The 15,378-nt window shown below is 37.2% G+C and overlaps 1 protein-coding gene across 1 annotated transcript in view; it reads left to right on the plus strand.

The window, feature by feature from the left end:
• Nucleotides 1-15,378, plus strand: part of LOC118897346 (zinc finger protein 782-like) — a 60,024-nt gene that overhangs the window by 14,950 nt on the left and 29,696 nt on the right. The window contains exon 4 of the mRNA XM_036856470.1: nt 393-519. Within this exon, the coding sequence (XP_036712365.1) occupies nt 393-519 (127 nt within the window). The remainder of the gene's footprint in view (nt 1-392; nt 520-15,378) is intronic.

Genomic DNA, 15,378 nt, shown 5'->3' on the forward strand with positions numbered 1-15,378 from the left:
AATAATGCCATTTGCAGCAACATGGATGGAAAGCTGGGGAGGGAGGGATAAATTGGGAGTTTGGGATTGACATATACACACTAGTATATTTAAAATAGATAACCAACAAGAACCTACTGTGTAGCACAGGGAACTCTGCTCAATATGCTGTAATAACATAAATGGGAAAGGAATTTGAAAAAGAATAGATATATGTATATGCATAACTGAATCACTTTGCTGCACACCTGAAACTAACACAGCATTGTAAATCAACTATAGTCCACTATAAAATAAAAATTAAAAAAATAAAAATTAAATAAACAGTAAACATAGTAGGAGTTAGTTTTCAAAAATATTTTCCATGTCCTGATTCTGAACCCTCAGATTGATTAGAAATATGTTGTTAACAGGCATCAGTATCATTCAAGGACGTGACTGTGGAGTTCACCCAGGAGGAGTGGTGGCAGATGGACTCTGCTCAGAGGACCCTGTACAGAGATGTGATGTTGGAGAACTACAGCCACCTCGTCTCAGTGGGTGAGCAGACCTTACCATGTGACTTCCTCGGGAATGCAAATTCAGTTTTTTCTCTTTTGAAATGTTAATCACTTTTGTTGAGGAATATTAAATGGAAAATTTAGCACTTTTCAGTGTACAAGTCAATAGGTTTTAAAAGATTATGCAGTAGATTACCATCATCAAAGTCATGATTTGGAATATTTTCATCATCCCCCCAAAATTCCTTGTACCACTTTGCAGTGAGTCCCCTCCTTTCATTCCTACTTCTCAGACCCCAAGCAATCACTGATCTGTTTTCTATTTCAATAGCTTTTCCTTTTTTCGAATTTTATATAAATGAATTCGTTAAGTATATACTGTGTTTTGTCTGGCTTCTTTCATTTAGCATGATGCTTTTGAGACTCGTGTGTGTGTGTGTGTGTGTGTGTGTGTATCACAGGTTTATTCTTTTTATCCTTAGTAGAATTCCTTTGTGTGCATATACCACAGTTTGTTATCCTTTTCAGTTCATAGACACATGGGTGTTTTTCCAGTTTGGGCCTGTTATGAAAAAGCTTCTATGAACAGTCACATATAAGTTTTTGTGTCAATATGTTTTCATTTCTTGTGTAAATACCTAGGAGTGGGACTACTGGGTCTTCTGGTAAGTTTATATGTAACTTATTCAGAAAGTGCCAAATGTTCCCAAGTTTGGTCTACTGTTTTTCATGCCTGTAAGCAATGTCTGAGAGTTATCATTGCTCTTGGATTACCAACATTTCTAGTTGCATCTTACTGGATTTTAATTTGCATTTCTCTGGTAATTGACAGTGTTGAACTTCTTTTCATGTGCTTTTTAGCCATTCATAATCTTCTTTAACGAAGTGTCTCATGAAATCTTTTGCCCATTTTTTTGTATAGTTTTTTGGTTTGGGTCTTATTGTTGAGTTGAAGGAGTTTAGATCTTTATCAGATATATGTTTTGCAAATGTTGTATTCTCCAGCTCTGGCTTGCCTTTTTAAGAAGAAAATGTTTTCAGGTTGTTTTTGGTTTGAATATATACTTTAAAAACTTTTTATATAACATAATTAAGATTCACAGGATTTAGCATAATTGTATTCTTCACAAGTTTCCCCTAATGGTTGTATCTTACGTAACTATAATACAATCTCAACACAAGGAAATAAACATTGGTACAATGTATGTGAATAGCTCTGTGCCATTTTCTTTACCTTATTTTTTTATGGAAGTATAGTTGATTTAGAATATCATGTTAGTTTCAGGTATACAGCAAAGTGTGTGTGTGTGTGTGTGTGTGTATATATATATATATATATATATATATATATATATATATATATATATTCTTTTTCAGATTCTTTTCCCTGATAGGTTATTACAAAATATCAAGTACAGTTCTCAGTGCTATAGAGTAGGTCCTTGCTGGTTATCTGTTTTATACATAGGGGTGTGTATATGTTAATCCTAATTTATCCCTCTCCCCTTTGGTAACCATAAATTTGTTTTCTATGTCTTTGAGTCTGTTTCTGTTTTGAAATACGTTCATTTGTATCTTTTATTTTTTGATTCCACATATAAACAATATCATGATATTTTTTTTTCTCTGTCTGGCTTCACTTAGTATGATAATCTCTAGGCCCATCCATGTAGCTGCAAAGGCATGATTTCATTCTTTTTTATGACTCAGTAATATTCCATTAGGGGTGTGTGTGTTGTGTGTGTGTGTGTGTGTGGTATATATATATACCACAACTTCTTTATCCATTCATCTGCTGCAGTGAACACTGGGGTGCATGTATCTTTTTGAAGTATGGTTTTCTCTGGATATATGCCCAGGATTGGGATTGCAAGATCATATGGTAGCTCTATTTTTAGTTTTTTAAGGAACGTCCACAGTGGCTGCACCAATTTACATGCCCACCAACAGTGCAAGAGGATTCCCTTTTCTCCACTCCCTCTCCAGCATTTGTGATTTGTAGATGTTTTGATGATACCTCATTGTAGTTTTGATTTGCATTTCTCTAATAATTAGTGATATTGAGCATCTTTTCATATGCCTGTTAGCCATCTGTATGTCTTCTTTGGAGAAATGTCTGTTTAGGTCTTCTGCCCATTTTTTGATTAGGTTGTTTGGGTTTTTTTTGTTATTGAGTTGTATGAGCTGTTTGTATATTTTGGAAATTAATCCCTTGTCAGTAGCATCATTTGCAAATATTTTCTCCCAGTCTGTAGGTTGTCTTTTCATTTTGTTTATGGTTTCCTATGCTGTGCAAAAGCTCTTAAGTTTAGTTAGGTCCCATTTGTTTATTTTTGTTTTTATTTCCATTACTGTAGGAGACAGATCCAGAAAAATATTGCTGTGATTTATGTCAAAGAGTGTTCTGCCTGTGTTTTCCTCTAGGAGTTTTATAGTATCTGGTCTTACATTTAGATCTTTAATTCATTTTATTTTTGTATATGATGTTAGAGAATGTTCTAATTTCATTATTTTACATGTAGCTGTCCAGTTTTCCCAGCACCACTTGTTAAAGGGACTGTCTTTCTCCATTGTATATTCTTGCCTCCTTTGTCATAGATTAGTTGACCATAGGTGTGTGGGTTTATTTCTGGGCTTTCTATCCTGTTCAATTAATCTGTATGTCTGTTTTGGGCCAGTACCATACTGTTTTGATGACTATAGCTTTGTAGTATAGTCTGAAGTCAGGGAGCCTGATTTCCTCAGCTCTGTTTTTCTTTCTCAAGTTTGCTTTCTCAAGATTTGGGGTCTTTTGTGTTTCCATACAAATTAAAATATTTTTTGTTCTAGTTCTGTGAAAAATGCATTGGGTAGTATCATCATTTTGAAAATATTAAATTCTTCCAATCGAAGAACATGGTATGTCTTTCCATCTGTTTACATCATCTTCAGTTTCTTTCCTCAGCATCTTAGAGTTATCAGAGTACAGGTCTTTTGCCTCCTGAGGTTAGTTTATTCCTTCCTAGGTACTTTATTCTTTTTGATGAGATGATAAACGGGATAGTTTCCTTAATTTCTTCTGATCTTTCCTTGTTAGTGTATGGAAATGCAGTAGATTTCTGTGTATTAATTTTGTATCCTGCAGCTATACTGAATTCATTGATGAGCTCTAGTAGTTTTCTGGTAGCACCTTTAGGATTTTCTATGGATAAGTATCATGTCATCTGCAAACAGTGACAGTCTTAGTTCTTCTTTTCCAATTTGGATTCCTTTTTTTTTGTTTTCTTCTCTGATTGCTTGTGGCTAGGACTTCCAAAACTATGTTGAATAAAAGTGGTGAGAGTGGACGTCCTTGTCTTGTTCCTGATCTTAGAGGAAATGCTTTCAGATTTTCACCATTGAGTATGACATTAGCTCTGGGCTTGTCATATATGGCCTTTATTATGTTCAGGTAGGTTCCCTCTATGCCTACTTTCTGGAGAGTTTTTATCATAAATGGATGTTGAATTTTATAAAAAGCTCTTTATGCATCTATTGTGATGATCGTATGTTTTTTATTCTTCAGTTTGTTGATGTGGTGCATCACACTGATTGATTTGTGGATATTGAAAATCCTTGCATCCCTGGGATAAAGCCCACTTGATCATTATGTATGATTCTTTTAATGTATTGTTGGATTTGGTTTGCTAGACTATGTTGAGAATTTTTGCATCTATGTTCATCAGTGATATTGGCTTGTAATTTTCTTCTCTTGTGGTATTTTTGTCTGGTGTTTGATATCAGGGTGGTGGTGGTCTCATAGAATGAGTTTGGAAGTGTTCCTCCCTCTGCAATTTTTTGGAATAGTTTCAGAAAGATAGGTGTTAACTCTTCTCTAAATGTTTGATAGAATTCACCTGTGAAGCCATCTGGTCCTGGACTTTTGTTGGGAGTTTTTAAATCACAGATTCAATTTCAGTACTTGTTTGTTCATATTTTGGTCTGTTCATATTTTCTATTTCCTCCTGGTTCAGTCTCGGGAAATTGTACTTTTTAAAGAATTTGTCCATTTCTTCTAGGTTGTCCATTTTATTGGTATATTGTCCATGTTGTTGGCCTGTAGTAGACTCTTATGGTCCTTTGTATTTCTGTGGTGTCAGTTGTAAATTCTCCTTTTTCATTTCTAACTTTATTGATTTGGGCCCTCCTCTTTTTTCTTGATAAGTCTGGGTGAAGGTTTATCAATTTTGTTTATCTTTCCAAAGAACCAGCTTTTAGTTTCATTGATCTTTTCTATTGTTTTCTTAGTCTCTCTTTCATTTATTTCTGCTCTGATCTTTATTTCTTTCCATCTACTAAATTTGGGTTTTGTTTGTTCTTCTTTTTCCAGTTGTTTTAGATATAAGGTTAGGCTGTTTATTTGAGATTTTTCTTCTTTCCTGAGGTAAGCTTGTATCGCTATAAACTTCCTCTTGGAACTGCTTTTGCTGCATGCCATGGGTTTTGGATTGTCATGTTTTCATTTTCATTTGTCTCTGGGTATTTTTCAATTTCCTCTTTGATTTCTTTGGTGATCCATTGGTTGTTTAGTAGCATATTGTTTAACCTCCATGTTTTTGTGTTTTTTGCAGTTTTTTTTTCTTGTGGTTGATTTCGAATCTCATAGCATTGTGGTCAGAAAAAATGCTTGATGTGATTTCAGTTTTCTTAAATTTACTGAGGCTTGCTTTGTGGCCCAGCATGTGATCTGTCCTGGAGAATGTTCCATGTGCACTTGAAAAGAATATGTATTTTGCTACTTTCGTATGGAACACTCTATAAATATCAATTAAGTCCATCTGGTCTAATGTGTCATTTAAGGCCTGTGTTTGCTTATTGATTTTCTGTCTGGATAATCTGTCCATTGATGTAAGTGGGGTGTTAAGGTCCCCCACTGTTATTGTGTTACTGTCGATTTCTCCTTTTATGGCTGTTAATGTTTGCCTTATATATTGAGGTGCTTCTTTTTTGGGTGCATGTATATTTACACTTGTTATATCTTCTTCTTGGATTGATCCCTTGATCATTATGTGGTGTCCTTCTTTGTCTCCTGTAACAGTCTTTATTTTAATGTCTATTTTGTCCGATATGAGTATTGCTATTTCAGTTTTCTTTTGATTTCCATTTGCATAGAATACCTGTTTCCATCCCCTCACTTTCAGTCTGTATGTGTTTCAAGATCTGAAGTTTTCTCTTGTAGACAATATACGTACGGGTCTTGTTTTTGTATCTATTAAGCCAGCCTGTGTCTTTTGGTCAGAGCATTTAATCTGTTTACATTTAAGGTAATCATCGATATGTACGTTCTTATTGCCATTTCATTAATTGTTTTGGATTTGTTTTTATAGGCCTTTCTTCTTCCTTTCCTCTTTTCTTTTCTCTCTTGTGGTTTGGATTCCTCTTTCTTTTTCATGTGTATATCTATTATAGATTTTTCATTTGCAGTTACCATGATGTTTTTATACAGCAGTCTATATATATATATATATACATGATTGTTTTAAGTTGCTGATCTCTTAATTTCAAGTGCATTTCAAATATCCTGCACTTCTACTCTCTGTCTCTCACGATTACTGGCTTTGATATCATATTTGTGCCATGGATTATTTCCTACCTTACTGTATGTTTGCCCATTTTGTAATTTTCTTGTTTCTAGTTGTGGCCTTTTCTGCCTAGAGAATTTCCTTAGCATTTGTTGTAAAGCTGGTTTGGTGATGCTGAATTCTCTTAGCTTTCACTTGTGTGTAAAGCTTTTGATTTCTCCATCAAATCTGAACGAGATACTTGCTGGGTAGAGTATTCTTGGTTATAGGTTTTTCCCTCTCAGCACTTTAAATATATCATTCCAGTCCCTTCTGGCCTGCAGAGTTTATGCTGAAAAATCAGCTGTTAGTCTTATGGGGATTCCCTTGTATGTTATTTGTTGCTTTTCCCTTGTTGTTTTTAATATTTTCTCTTTGTCTTTAATTTCTGTCAGTTTGATTACTGTGTGTTTTGGCATTTTCCTCCTTGGTTTTATCTTGTATGGGACTCTGCGCTTCCTGGACATGGGTGATTGTTTCCTTTCCCATGTTAGGGAAGTTTTCACCTATTATCTCTTCAAATATTTTCTTAGTCCCTTCCTTTCCCTCTTCTGCATCTTGGACCCCTATAATGTGAATGCTTGTGTGCTTGACGTTGTCCCAGAGATCTCTTAAACTCATTGTTTTTCATTCTTTTTTCCTTTTTATGCTCCGCAGCAGTGATTTCCACCACTCTGTCTTCTAGCTCACTGATTCATTCTTCTGCCTCACTTATTCTATTAATTCCTAATTGTGTATTTTTTATTTGTTATTATATTCTTCTACTATCTTTGTTCTTTATATTTTCTAACTGTTTGCTAAAAACTTCTTGTAACTTCTCACTCTGTGTGTCCATTCTTTTCCTACCTTCTGGGATCATCTTTATGATCATTCTTCTGAACTCTTACGCAGGTAAATTGGCTATCTCCACTTCACTTAGTTGTTGTTCTGGGGTTTTATCTTGTTCCTTCATCTGGGAAATATTCCTTTGCCATCTCATTTTGTTTAAATTAATACTTGTATTTTTATGAATGTAGTAGCTTAGTTATGTTTTCGACCTTGGATAAGTGGGCCTCTGTAGGGCATGTCCTTTGTGTCCCAGCAGTACACTCCCCTCTCATCACCCAAAGGCTGGGACCAGCTGGTCCCATGGTAGGTTCTGACCTGTGTTTGTGGACTCAGTTCTGCAGGCTGCAGGGTCATAATTTCCTTGCTTCTGGTGTCTGCTCCCTGGAAGGTGAGGTTTGTCTAGAACCTTGTGTGGGCTTCCTGACAGGAGCATCTGGTGCAGCCCACTGGTGAGGGGAGCTGGGTCTTGGCCCTCTGGTGGACAGGGCCATGTCAAGGGCTGTGTCTAGAGGTGGCTGTGGGCTCAAGAACTCTTTAGGCAGCCTATCTGCTGATGGATGGGGCTTATTCCCCCCTTGTTGGTTGTTTGGCCTGAGGCGTCCCAGCACTGGAGCTTACAGGCTGTTGGGAAGAGCCAGGTCTTGATGCTAAGGACCCAAAATGTCTGCCTCCAGCCAGAGTTCATGTATGTCCCCGGTATGTCTGCCACCAGCTTTTATGACCCCAGAGAGAGCCACAGCCTTCCTAAGAGACCCTCCAAGACCAGCAAATATGTCTGGCCCAGGCTCCTATGGAGTCACTACTTTTGCCTAAGGACCTGGTGTGTACAGGACCTTGTGTGTGCCCTCCAAGAGTGGAGTCTCTGTTTCCCCCAATCCTATGGTGCTCTTGCAGTCAAGCCCCACTGGCCTTCATAGCCAAATGATCTGTGGGCTCCTCCTCCCGATGCCAGACCCCTAGGCTGGGGAGCCTGGAATGGGGCTCAGAGCTCTCACTCCTGTGGGAGAACTTCTGCTATATAATTATTCTCGTTTGTGAGTTACCCACCTGGGTGATATGGGATTCGATTATATTGTGAGCGTGCCCCTGCTACCATCTCATGGTTTCTTCTTTGTCTTTGGATGTAGAATATCATTTTCTTGTAGATTCCAGTCTTTTTTATCAATGGTTATTCAGTAGTTAGTTGTGATTTTGGTATGCTGTGCCCTTTTATCATATGTGGAGATTCGTGTAACCACCACCACAATCCAGATACAGAACTAACTATTCCATCATCACAAGGATTTCTCTCATGCTACCTCTTTATTTTCATACCCATCCCCTCTCCCACACTATGCCTAATCTCTGCCAAATATTAATCTGTTATTCATCTCTATAATTTTGTAATTTCCAGAACATTATATAAATGGAATCATACAGTACTTGATGTATTGAGATTGAGATCCGCCCAAGTTGTAGTGTGTTGATAGTTTATCTTGTTTTACTACAATGGTATTCCAGTCTATAAATGAATGTATTATAATTTGTTTAGTCATTCACCTATTAAAGGACATTTTGGTTGTTAATTTTTGGCTATTATAAATAAAGATGCTATGAACATTCATGTTCAGATTTTTGTGTAAAATAAATTATTATTTCTCTGGGATAAATGCCCATGAGTGTGATTCGAGTTGTATGGTAAGTATGTGTTTTGTTCTTTAAGAGACTGTCAAACTCTATTATCAAAAAGACCATGAATAACAAATGTTGGCAAGCATGTGGAGAAAAGGGAACCTTTGTATGCTATTGGTGGGAATATAAATTGGTGCAGCTGCATACTAGAAAACAGTATGGAGACTCCTCAAAAAGCTTAAGATAGAACTACTATATGATCCAGCAATTCCACTCCTGGATATATATCCAAAGGAAATTAAAACACTTTAATTCAAAAAGATACATGCACCCCAATGTTCACAGCAGCATTATTTACAGCAGCCAAGATATGGAAGCTACCTAAGTGTCCATCAACAGATGAATGGATAAAGATGTGGTATAGATACACAATGGAATATTTATTCAGCCATAAAAAAAAGAATGAAATTTTTCTATTTGCAACAACATAGATGGACTTGGAGGGTATTATGCTTAGTGAAATAAGTCAGACAGAGAAAGACAAATACTGTATGATATCACTTATATGTGGAATCTAAAAAATAAGACAAACTAGTGAAGATAACAAAAAAGAAACAGACTCACAGATAGAGGGAACGAACTAGTTGTCACCAGTGGGGAGAGGGGTAAGATAGGGGTAGGGGATTAAGAGGTACAGACTACTGTGTATAAAATAAGCTACAAGGATATACTGTACAACACAGGGAATATAACCGATATTTTATAATAACTATAAATGGAGTGTAACCTTTAAAAGTTGTGAATCACTATGTTGTACACCTGAAACTTACATAATCTGTAAATCAACTGTACCTCAATTTAAAAAAAAACAGAAACTGCCCAGAATGGCCGTACCATTTTGCATTTCCACCAACAGTTTGTGAGAAGTCCAGTTATTGATACTTTCTATCCTTCCTAGTACTTGGTATTGTTACTATTTTTTGTATTGGTGGTTGTAATAGGTGTATAGTAATATCACATCTTGGTCTTAACTTGCATTTCCTTAATGGCTAGTGATGTTAAATATTTTTTCATGTGTTCATATGCCATCTATATATTCTTAAATAGTAAAGGTTCATGGCTTTTGCATACTTCTTTCTATCTTTATTGAGGTATAATGACAAATAAAAATTGTATATATCTAAGGTATAAGACTTTTTTTTTTACATATGTACATTGTGAAATAATGTCCACAATCAAACTAATTGACATACCCATCATTTGACAGAGCTCACTTTTTTTGGAGGTGGGGGGTAGGGCTGTGAGTACACTTAGGATCAACTCTCTCGGCAAATTTCAAGTACACAGTATAGTATCGTTAACTACAGTCACATTTGTGTATTAGATCTCCATAGCTTATTCATCTCTGGTTAATTGACCTTTGTACTCCTTGACCAACATCTTCCTGTTCCCTAGCTCCCCAACCCGTTTAAACTAACATTCTACTCTCTATTTCTATGAGTTTGACTGTTTTGAATTCCACTGAGATCATGCAATATTTCTCTTTCTGTTTCTGGCTTATTTCACTTAGCATAATGTCCTCTAGTTTTATTCATGTTGGGGCAAATGTCAGGATTTCCTTCCTTATGTGGCTGAATAATATTCTATTGTGTGTTGATATACCACATCTTCTTTAATCATTCATCTGCCAATAGACATTTTTAGATTGTTTCCATATCTTGGGTATTTTGAATAATGCTGCAGTAAAAACGGAGTGCAGATATCTCTTCAAGATTCTGATTTCACTGATTTTGGATATATACCCAGAAGTGGAATGGCTGGCTCATAAGGTATTTCTGTTTTTAGTTTTTTGAAGAAACTCTATTGTTTTGCATAATGGCTGTACCAATTTACATTCCCACCAACAGTGTACAAGGGTTCTGTTTTCTCCACATCCACAGCAACACTTATCTTTTGTCTTTTTGATAATCACCACTCTCTAACAGCTGTGAGATGATACCTCATTGTGGTTTTGATTTGCATTTTCCTGATGATTAGTGAAGTTGAGCACATTTTCATATTCCTGTTGGCCATTTGTATGGCTTCTTTTGAGAAATGTCAGCTCAGGTCCTTTGCCCATTTTTATTTGCTTTTTTGCTATTGAGTTATATGACTTCCTTATATATTTTGAATATCTACTTCTTATAATTATTATTGTGATTTGCAAATATTTTAACCCATTCTTTGAGTTACCTTTTTCATTCTACTGATTATTTCCTTCTCTGTCCAGAAGCTTTTCTGTTTGATGCAGTCTCATTTGTATATTTTTGCCTTTGTTGTCTGTGCTTTTGTTGTCATATAACAACCATTGCCAAGACTGACGTCAAGGAGCTTTTTACCTATGTTTTCTTCTAGGAGTTTTATGATTTTAGGTCTTCCATTTATATCTTTAATCCATTTTGAGTTGATTTTTATGTACAGTGTTAGACAAGAGTCCAGATTAGACTTTTACTTGTTGATGTCCAGTTTTCCCAGCATGATTTATTGAAGAGAATGTTCCCCCATTTTGTGTTCTTAGCACTCTTGTTGAAGACCAGTTGACTGTAGATGTTTGGATATGTTTCTGGGCTCTCTGTACTGTTCCATTGGTCTGTAAGTCTGTCTTTATGCCAGTGCCATACTGTTGTCATTACTGTAGCCTTATAGTATATATACTGAAGTAAGGAAGTGTGGTGCCTCCAGGATTGTTCTTCTTTCTTTTTTTTTTTTTTTTTTAACATCTTTATTGGAGTATAATTGCTTTACAATGGTGTGTTAGTTTCTGCTTTATAACAAAGTGATTCAGTTATACATATGTTATACATATACATATGTTCCCATATCTATTCTCTCTATACATATACATATGTTCCCATATCTATTCCCTCACCCTCCCTATCCCACCCACCTAGGTGATCACAAAGCACCGAGCTGATCTCCCTGTGCTATGCGACTGCTTCCCAATAGCTATCCACTTCACGTTTGGCAGTGTATATATGTCCATGCCACTCTCCCACTCTGTCACAGCCTCCCCCTCCCCCTCCCCATATACTCAAGTCCACTCTCTAGTAGGTCTGTGTTTTTATTCCCATTCTACCACTAGGTTCTTCATGACCTTTTTTTTTTTCCCTTAGATTCCATATATATGTGTTAGCATACTGTATTTGTTTTTCTCTTTCTGACTTACTTCACTCTGTATGACAGACTCTAACTCCATCCACCTCACTACAAATAACTCAATTTCGTTTCTTTTTATGGCTGAGTAATATTCCATTGTATATATGTACCACATCTTCTTTATCCATTCATCCGATGATGGACACATAGGTTGCTTCCATGTCCTGGCTACTGTAAACAGAGCTGCAATGAACATTTTGGTACATGACTCCTTTTGAATTACGGTTTTCTCAGGGTATATACCCAGGAGTGGGATTGCTGGGTTGTATGGTAGTTCTGTTTTTAGTTTTTTAAGGAACCTCCATACTGTTCTCCATAGTGGTTGTATCAATTTACATTCCCACCAACAGTGCAAGAGGGTTCCCTTTCCTCCTTCTTCTCAAAGAACCAGCTTTTAGTTTTATTGATCTTTGCTATCGTTTCCTTCATTTTTTTTCATTTATTTCTGAACTGATCTTTATGATTTCTTTCCTTCTGCTAACTTTGGGGTTTTTTTGTTCTTCTTTCCCTAATTGCTTTAGGTGCAAGGTTAGGTTGTTTATTTGAGATGTTTCCTGTTTCTTAAGGTAGGATTGTATTGCTATAAACTTCCCTCTTAGAACTGCTTTTGCTGCATCCCATAGGTTTTGGGTCGTCGTGTCTCCATTGTCATTTGTTTCTAAGTATTTTTTGATTTCCCCTTTGATTTACTCAGGGATCACTTCGTTATTGAGGGCTGTATTGTTTAGCCTCCATGTGTTTGTATTTTTTACAGCTTTTTTCCTGTAATTGATACCTAGTCTCATAGCGTTGTGGTCGGAAAAGATACTTGATACGATTTCAATTTTCTTAAATTTACCAAGGCTTGATTTGTGACCCAAGATATGGTCTATCCTGGAGAACGTTCCGTGAGCACTTGAGAAAAATGTGTATTCTGTTGTTTTTGGATGGAATGTCCTATAAATATCAATTAAGTTCATCTTGTTTAATGTATCATTAAAAGCTAGTGTTTCCTTATTTATTTTCATTTTGGATGATCTGTCCATTGATGAAAGTGGGGTGTTAAAGTCCCCTACTATGATTGTGTTGCTGTCGATTTCCCCTTTTATGGCTGTTAGTATTTGCCTTATGTATTGAGGTGCTCCTATGTTGGGTGCATAAATATTTACAATTGTTATACCTTCCTCTTGGATCGATCCCTTGATCATTATATAGTGGCCTTCTTTGTCTCTTGTAATAGTCTTTATTTTAAAGTCTATTTTGTCTGATATGAGAATTGCTACTCCAGCTTTCTTTTGATTTCCATTTGCATGGAATATCTTTTTCCATCCCCTCACTTTCAGTCTGTATGTGCCCCGACGTCTGAAGTGGGTCTCTTGTAGACAGCATATATACAGATCTTGTTTTTGTATCCATTCAGCCAGTCTGTGTCTTTTGGTGGGAGCATTTAATCCATTTACATTTAAGGTAATTATCGATATGTATGTTCCTATTCCCATTAAGTGTTTTGGGTTTGTTATTGTAGGTGTTTTCCTTCTCTTGTGTTTCTTGCCTAGAGAAGTTCCTTTAGCATTTGTTGTAAAGCTGGTTTGGTGGTGCTGAACTCTCTCAGCTTTTGCTTGTCTGTAAAGGTTTTAATTTCTCCATCAAATCTGAATGAGATCCTTGCTGGGTAGAGTAATCTTGGTTGTAGGTTTTTCTCCTTCATCACTTTAAGTATATTCTGCCACTCCCTTTTGGCTTGCAGAGTTTCAGCTGAAAGATCAGCTGTTAACCTTATGGGGATTCCCTTGTGTGTTATTTGTTGTTTTTCCCTTGCTGCTTTTAATATGTTTTTTTATATTTAATTTTTGATAGTTTGATTAATATGTGTCTTGGCGTGTTTCTCCTTGGATTTATCCAATATGGGACACTCTGTGCTTCCAGGACTTGATTAACTATTTCCTTTCCCATATTAGGGAAGTTTTCAACTATAATCTCTTCAAATATTTTCTCAGTCCCTTTCTTTTTCTCTTCTTCTTCTGGGACCCCTATAATTCGAATGTTGGTGCGTTTAATGTTGTCCCAGAGGTCTCTGAGACTGTCCTCAGTTCTTTTCATTCTTTTTTCTTTATTCTGCTCTGCAGTAGTTATTTCCACTATTTTATCTTCCAGGTCACTTACCCGTTCTTCTGCCTCAGTTATTCTGCTATTGATCCCTTCTAGAGTATTTTTAATTTCATTTATTGTGTTTTTCATCGTTGCTTCATTCCTCTTTAGTTCTTCTAGTTCCTTGTTAAATGTTTCTTGCATTTTGTCTATTCTATTTCCAAGATTTTGTATCACCTTTACTATCATTATTCTGAATTCTTTTTTAGATAGACTGCCTATTTCCTCTTCATTTGTTAGGTCTGGTGTGTTTTGACCCTGCTCCTTCATCTGCTGTGTGTTTTTCTGTCTTCTCATTTTGCTTATCTTACTGTGTTTGGGGTCTCCTTTTCACAGGCTGCAGGTTCATAGTTCCCATTGTTTTTGGTGTCTGTCCCCAGTGGCTTAGGTTGGTTCACTGGGTTGTGTAGGCTTTCTGGTGGAGGGGACAAGTGCCTGTGTTCTGGTGGATGAGGCTGGATCTTGTCTTTCTGGTGAGCAGGTCCACATCTGGTGGTGTGTTTTGGGTTGTCTGTGGCCTTATAATTTTAGGCAGCCTCTCTGTTAATGGATGGGGCTGTGTCCCTGTCTTGCTAGTTGATTGGCATAGGGTGTCCAGCACTGTAGCTTGCTGGTCGTTGAGTGAAGCTGGGTCTTGGTGTTGAGATGGAGATCTCTGGGAGGTTTTCGCCATTTGGTATTACGTGGAGCTGGGAGGTTACTTGTGGATTAGTGTTCTGAAGTTGGGTCTCCCATCTCAGAGGCACAGCCCTGATGCCTGGCTGGAGCACCAAGAGTCTTTCATCCTCACAGCTCAGAATGAAAGGGAGAAAAAAATAGAAAGAAAGAAAGAAAGATGATAAAATTTTAAAAAGTAAGATAAAATAAAATAAACTTATTAAAATAAAAAATAATTATTAAGAAAAAAAAATTTTTAAGTAAAAAAAACACAAAAGAAACACCAAAAAAATGGATGGACAGAACCCTAGGACAAATGGTGAAAGCAAAGCTATACAGACAAAATCTCACAGAGAAGCATACACATACACACTCACAAAAAGAGGAAAAGGGGAAAAATTATATATCTTGCTCCCAAAGTCCACGTCCTCAATTTGGGATGATTCGTTGTCTATTCAGGTATTCCACAGATGTAGGGTACATCAAGTTGATTGTGGAGCTTTAATCCGCTGCTTCTGAGGCTGCTGGGAGAAATTTCCCTTTCTCTTCTTTGTTCGCACAGCTCCCAGGGTTCGGGTTTGGATTTGGCCCCGCCTCTGCGTGTAGGTCGCCTGAGGGCGTCTGTTGTTCACTCAGAAAGGACGGGGTTAAAGGAGCAGCTGGTTCGGGGGCTCTGGCTCACTCAGGCGGGGGGGAGGGAGGGCTACGGATGCGGGGCGAGCCTGCGGCAACAGAGGCCGGCATGACATTGCAGCAGCCTGATGCGCGCCGTGCGTTCTCCCAGGGAAGTTGTCCCTGGATCACGGGACCCTGGCAGTGGCGGTCTGCACAGGCTACCGGGAGGGGTGGTGTGGATAGTGACCTGTGCTTGCACACAGGCTTCTTGGTGGCTGCAGTAGCAG

The sequence above is a fragment of the Balaenoptera musculus genome, chromosome 6, assembly GCF_009873245.2.
Source record: "Balaenoptera musculus isolate JJ_BM4_2016_0621 chromosome 6, mBalMus1.pri.v3, whole genome shotgun sequence".
Taxonomy (NCBI): Eukaryota; Metazoa; Chordata; class Mammalia; order Artiodactyla; family Balaenopteridae; genus Balaenoptera; species Balaenoptera musculus.